Genomic DNA, 7,151 nt, shown 5'->3' with positions numbered 1-7,151 from the left:
TATTCTGACACCTGCAAAGGCTGTTGCCTTGGTGCCCTCAAAGACTCTCGCCAAACTCAAGTTCGTCAAAGAAACGACCGCGGCCCAAGGCATGACTAGATCTGGAAGATGTTACACTCCTGATGAGCTTGCTCTCGGAGGACAAAAGAAAGATCATGCCAAAAGACCAATAAGTGAAGCAGAAGCTGAGGAGTTCTGGAGGAGAATGCAGCCTAAACATTACTCCATTGTCAAGCAGTTGGAGAAGACTCCAGCCCAGATTTCTGTATGGGCCCTACTGATGAGCTCCTGGTCCCATAGACAGGCTTTGATGAAAGCTCTAGATGACACGTACGTGCCCTCAGGTACGAGCAATGACAACGTAGCTTCCATGATTCACCAAGTCATTCGGGGACACCACATCAGCTTCTGCAATAATGAATTGCTGGCCAAGGGGAGATCCCATAACAAAGCTCTACACGTCACTGTGATATGTCGCGGAAAGGTCATCAATCGTGCTTTGATAAACGATGGATCTTGTTTGAACATATGCCCCTTGTCCACATTGAAGCAGCTGAGGTTTGACCTCAGAAAATTGGAGCAAAACCAGGTTAATGTAAGGGCTTTTGACGGTATGCAGAGAGACACATTAGGAGCGGTAAACTTGACTATCCAAATGGGCCCCACAGAGTTCGAGGCAAAGTTCCAAGTATTGGATATTGACACTAACTATAACCTTATTTTGGGAAGGCCATTCATTCACATGGCTGGAGCCGTCCCCTCCACTCTCCACCAAATGATGAAACTGGTGTGGAAAAATGAAGAACTGGTTATTCATGGTGAAAGAAACCACTCAGGCAAGCAGGTGCCAGTCTTTGACGAGACGCCGCAAGGTTTGGATTTTTACACGGTGGAATTGGTAAATGCCACCGATGAGGGCTTGGCCCCGCAGACTCCCATGCCGGCCGTGTACAGACGGTAATGCTGCAAAGCGGATTCGAACCAAGTTTCGGATTGGGAAGAAATTCCCACGGGATGATCGAGCCAGTTCCGATCCTTGCTACAGGATCAAAGTATGGTTTGGGGTACATCCCCACAGATGATGATGCGAAGATGAAGAGGAAAAAGGATCAAGATTTGACTAAGCCGATCCCGCATCTGTATCAATCCTTTCCAATCTGGGAGCATGCTGAGCCTGAAGACCGTGGGGAAGGAATCTATGACCTTTTCAAGGAGATTAATGCTATTATCAAGGAGGAGGTCGAGCCAGTTGGCATTCGTGATGCGGAACCAGGGGAGATGCTGCAGAATTGAACTTCCACGCCAATCCTGATGTCTCAAACTCTTTGGTAGAAAGGAGTCATTTTATGCATATTAAAATCGGTGGTCGTCCGGAAAAGGCCTACCCACCATTTCTACATTTTCTTAATTGCTTGAATTTTGAATTATCATCGTGATGTTTTAAAAGGGCGACATGGCCCTGTGCCATGACCCAAGTTTGCATTTTGATTTGAATGAAAGCCTCCTTATTTTGACTTTGTTTATTTAATTGCTCGTTATATTTTACTTTCCTAATTTTGTCTGTTTATGATTTCAGTAACGTAAGTTACAGACCTGCCAATGTCATGTCATATCATGAGCTAAGTGAGCAAAATGAGACAAATAACGATGAGTTGACGACTACGAAGAAGGTGGAAAACCAGACTATGTTGAAAAAAAATCGACAGTTCAACAATCAACATAAATCGAATCTGGAGGAGACGAAAATGGTGAATTTGGGAGATCGAAATGTGTCAAAGAGGTTAAGATCAGCACCCACCTGAATGAGACTCAGAAGGAGAGCCTGGTTCATCTGCTTGCCGAATACAGTGATATGTTTATTTGGGAAGTTGGTGACATGCAGGGGTTGAGTACTGATGTTGTATCTCATAAGCTACCTATCAACCCAGGGTTCGAACCGATGAAGCAAAAGACTCGAAAATTCAAGCCCGAACTGAGTTTGAAGATCAAAGAAGAAATCACCAAGCAAATAGAGTCTCGACTGGTGGAAGTAAAGCAATACCCAACCTGGTTGGCCAATGTCGTTCCACTCGCCAAGAAAGATGGAAAAATCAGGATTTGTGTTGATTATAGAGATCTCAACAAGGCTAGTCCGAAGGATAATTTCCCATTGCCGAATATCCATATTTTGATTGACAACTGTGCCAAACATGAGATGCATTCGTTTGTGGACTGTTATGCAGGTTATCACCAAATTTTGAAGGATGAAGAAGACGCAGAAAAAACGGCATTCATCACACCTTGGGGTGTGTATCACTACAAGGTGATGCCGTTCGGCCTCAAGAACGCCGGTGCCACTTATATGAGAGCCATGATGACTATTTTCCATGACATGATTCACAAGGAAATTGAAGTGTACGTGGACAACGTCATAATCAAATCCTGCGAGAGTTCGGACCATTTGACACACCTGAGGAAATTCTTTGAGCGTTTGCGTCGGTACAACTTGAAGCTAAATCCCGCCAAATGTGCTTTTGGAATCCCAACTGGGAAGTCTTTGGGGTTTATTGTCAGCAGAAAAGGTATTGAGCTCGACCCTTCCAAGATTAAAGCAATTCAAGAGTTACCTCCGCCGAAGACGAGAAAAGAAGTGATGAGTTTCTTAGGGAGGCTAAACTATATCAGCCGGTTTATAGCACAATCGACAGTGGTATGTGAGCCTATTTTCAAGTTGCTGAAAAAAGACGCCCCGACTAAGTGGACTGAGGAGTGCCAGACCGCTTTCGATGCTATCAAGAGCTATTTGTCTAACCCACTAGTATTGGTTCCTCCGCGAGAAGGGAGTCCTTTGTTACTGTATTTGTCTGTTTCAGATAGTGCCTTTGGATGTGTACTTGGTCAACATGACGAGACAGGGAAGAAGGAAAGGGCTATCTACTACATAAGCAAGAAATTTACTCCGTACGAATCTCGCTATACTTTGCTGGAGAGAACATATTATGCTCTGACGTGGCTTGCCCAGAAATTGAGACACTACTTGTCTTCATACACCACGTATCTCATTTCCAGAATGGATCTGTTGAAGTACATTTTCCAGAAAGCGATGCCGACCGGGAAGTTAGCTAAATGGCAAATGTTGTTGAGTGAGTTTGATATCGTGTATGTGACTTAGAAGGCAATAAAGGCACAAGCTTTGGCTGATTATCTTGCAGAAAATCCCGTTGACGAAGAATATGAACCTCTCAAGACATATTTTCACAATGAAGAAGTGTCATTTGTGGGTGAAGATATTTCTGAAGCATATCCAGGTTGGAGATTATTCTTCGATGGAGCCGTGAATCACCAAGGTAAAGGTGTTGGAGTAGTCTTGGTATCAGAATCTGGTCAGCACTATCCTATGGCAGCTAAACTGCGATTCAACTGCACAAACAACATGGCTGAATACGAAGCTTGCATTCTTGGTTTCAAGATGGCCATTGACATGAATGTTTACGAGTTACTGGTTATTGGAGATTCAGACCTTTTGATTCATCAGGGTCAAGGAGAATGGGCTATTAAGAACCCAAAAATCATACCTTACGTAAAGTGTGTGCAAAATCTGTGCAAAAGGTTTTGCAAGATCAAGTTTAGACATACTCCCAGAATATAGAATGAATTAGCTGATGCTCTTGCCACCATCGCTTCAATGATCAAACATCTAGATACTGATTACATCGACCTGCTGGATATAGATTTGAAGGAACATCCAGTCCATTGCTCACACGTTGAATCAGAACCAGATGGTTTGCCTTGGTATTTTGACATAAAGAGATACTTGGAGTCTGGGACATATCCAGAAGATGCTACATCTAATCAAAAAAAGTTGATACGTCGTATGGCTCTCAATTTCTTTCTGAATGGAGAAGTCCTGTATAGGAGGACTCCAGATTCGGGTTTCTTAAGATGTGTGGATGCTGTGGAAGCTGTGAGGCTTATTGAACAGATACATGTTGGAGTTTGCGGTACACGCATGAATGGGCTTACTTTGGCAAGAAAGGTTCTTCGAGCTGGTTATTTCTGGATGACTATGGAGAATGACTGCAGCAAATTCGTGCAAAAATGCCACAAATGTCAAGTGCACGGCGATCTGATACAGGTGCCACCTCACGAACTTAATGCTATGAGTTCACCTTGGCCATTTGTAGCGTGGGGAATGGATGTCATCGGTCTTATAGAGCCAGCCGTTTTTAATGGACACAGATTCATTTTGGTTGCCATCGATTATTTAACCAAGTGGGTCGAAGCAGCCTCTTACAAGTCGGTGACCAAGAAAGTGGTGGCCGATTTTGTCCGCAACAATTTGATATGCAGATTTGGAATTCCAGAATCCATCATTACTGACAAAGTTTCAAACTCAAAAGTCACCTGATGAAAGATATATGGGAAAAATTTAAGATTATTCACCGAAAGTCAACCGCTTATCGCCCTCAAATGAACGGAGCTGTAGAGGCCGCCAACAAGAATATCAAAAAGATTTTGAGGAAAATGATTGACAAACAGCGAGGTTGGCACGAAATGTTACCGTATGCTCTACTAGGTTATCGAACCACGGTCAGAACATTGACTGGCGCCACTATATACTTACTAGTGTATGGAACAGAGGCAGTCGTACCTGTTGAAGTCGAGATACCGTCATTAAGAATCATCCAAGAAGTGGAATTAAGTAATGCCGAATGGGTTAATAAACGGATTGATCAACTAGCTTTGATTGATGAGAAGAGAATGGTCGCCGTTTGCCATGGTCAGTTGTATAGACAGAGAATGACTCGCGCTTTTCACAAAAGAGTAAGAGCCAGAAATTTTGAAGTTGATCAGTTGGTTCTTAAGCGTATCTTTCCTCATCAAGACGAATACAAAGGAAAGTTTGCACCAAACTGGCAGGGTCCTTACATGTTTCGTAAAGTACTATCTGGAGGTGCATTGGTCCTGTCAGATATGGATGGCGTTGTATGGCCCAAACCTATCAACTCAGATGTTGTAAAGAGATACTATGCGTGAAGTTTCGTTTGCATTTTTCTATCATTTACTTGTAATCGTTCTGTGTGCTTGTATTTGTTCAATTTGAATCCTTATTCCTCTTTGTAACGAACTACGTCTGACATGAATTCTCGAGAACGAGATACGTAGGCGGCCTATGTCGGCTTCGGTCACCCCATTTTTCCCTCTAATTATTTCTTTGTATCTGAACTACGTTCGACATGAATTCTCAAGAATGAGATACGTAGGCGGCCTTTGTCGGCCTCAGTCGGTTTTCTTTGTAAATTTTATTCTGGTTAATCTCTAAGGGGAACTACGTTTGACCTGATTCCTGCCTCAACGGGATACGTAGGCGCCACAAGGGTTCGGTCGTATCTCCCTTAAGATTTCTATTCCCCTTTACAATAGAAACTGGGACAGAATTTTTGAGAGGGACTCAAAAATTCTCCGGAAGGAACCTTCTCTTCAGCAAGTCAAACTAAAGACATTTCGAGATTCGCGACTGGGACAGAATTTTTTAGAAGGTCTCAAAAATTCTGCAATTTGTTCAGTTGCAATGGAAAGATAAGCAGGACAGTAAACTGGGACAGAAATTTTGAGGATGGCCTCAAAATTTCGTTATGGGTCTTCCCTACAAGTCCAGAGTGCCTCCAAAACTCATCAGCGAGTGTTGGATTCGAGGGAGCTCGTTAATCATGACATGACTTGGCAGTGACTTTTTCAAAGTACTAATTTCTTAAAAATCTCTTGTTTATCTTAGAATTGCCCTTTTATGTTTCATTTGTTTTGGCATAAGATATTTTCTTATCTATCAAGAGTTGGGAAATCGGGAAATCAACAGGAAATGTCAAGACAAGGAGCAAACAACTGAAGGAATCGACACATATCAGTGTTTTAAAAACTGACAATTTTTTTGTGGATGAAGGTTTATAGCTTTGCTTTGAAATAAACCGGATTCTCCTGACGGACGAATACGAAGAGCTCCCAAAGGGGAGAAAACTATTTCCAAAACCAGTGATTTTACTGAGAGCGGGAGGCTGTTCATCTCGTTTATGTCAGGATGCTTGGGAGTGTGTTTGTTTATTTCAAAACATTCCAAAAAATATGAAATTTACAAAGTGTCTAGCAAGAGACAAAGGTGAATCAAACAGGAATCTCAACGAGGATTTCACGATTTCTGTAGAGGACGCTATATGCATTACGTTATCAAAACAAGATAATTATTGTCAATCAAGACAATGCATTACCCCAGAAGAGATAGTAATTTTATTATTATTTGTTATTATCGATCAAGTCGGTATGTTATTTGGAGGTCGTTTTGCCGTTATTATCAACGCAGATGATATAAATATTTATGCATCGCGGAAATCATGCATCGCAGAATTCATACACTAAAGAATCATGCATTACGGAAATCATGCATCGCGGAATTCATACACTGAAGAATCATGCATTGCGGAAATCATGCATCACGGAATTCATACACTGAAGAATCATGCATCGCGGAAAAGTCATGCATCGCGGAAAAGTCATGCATTGCGAGTTAACAATTATGTGCAACGAGAAGATTTCATGCCTCGTAAAAATTTATAAATCGCAAGAAGATTTCATACCTCGCTGAAATTTAGACATCGCGAGAAGAATTTATACCTCGCTGGAATTTGTGCATCACGAGAAGAATCCATGCCTCGTTGAAAATCATGCATCGCGGAAAAGACATGCATTGAAGAAAATCATGCATTGCGAGTCAACAATTAGACACGACGAGAAGATTTCATGCCACGTCAAAATTTGTACATTGCGAGAAGATTTCATGCCTCGCTGAAATTTAGACATCACGAGAAGAATTTATACCTCGCTAGAATTTGTGCATCACGAGAAGGATCCATGCCTCGTTGAAAATCATGCATCGCAGAAAAGTCATGCATTGCGGAAAATCATGCATTGCGAGTCAATAATTATACATGACGAGAAGATTTTATGCCTCGTCAAAATTTATACATTGTGAGAAGATTTCATACCTCGCGGGAATTCGCGTATCGCGGGAAGATATTCATGCCCCGCAAGAGGACATGCACGGATAAAGAAAGAGCAACACTTATCCATTGGCCTCGATTGCATTCTGTTATTTCTTATAAAAGTAAACATCAAGAAGA

General features: G+C 42.0%; 1 protein-coding gene across 1 annotated transcript; it reads left to right on the top strand.

The window, feature by feature from the left end:
* Window positions 1–4,386: 4,386 nt before the first annotated feature.
* On the top strand, window positions 4,387–5,016 carry LOC138348969 (uncharacterized). Its single transcript, XM_069298588.1, has one exon. The coding sequence runs from the start codon at window positions 4,387–4,389 to the stop codon at window positions 5,014–5,016; it is 630 nt and encodes a 209-aa protein (XP_069154689.1).
* Window positions 5,017–7,151: the final 2,135 nt, after the last annotated feature.

This window comes from Solanum lycopersicum, chromosome 5 (genome assembly GCF_036512215.1).
Source record: "Solanum lycopersicum chromosome 5, SLM_r2.1".
Taxonomy (NCBI): domain Eukaryota; kingdom Viridiplantae; phylum Streptophyta; class Magnoliopsida; order Solanales; family Solanaceae; genus Solanum; species Solanum lycopersicum.
Note: the sequence above shows the minus strand (reverse complement) of the source record. Positions and strands in the feature narration are given on the sequence as shown.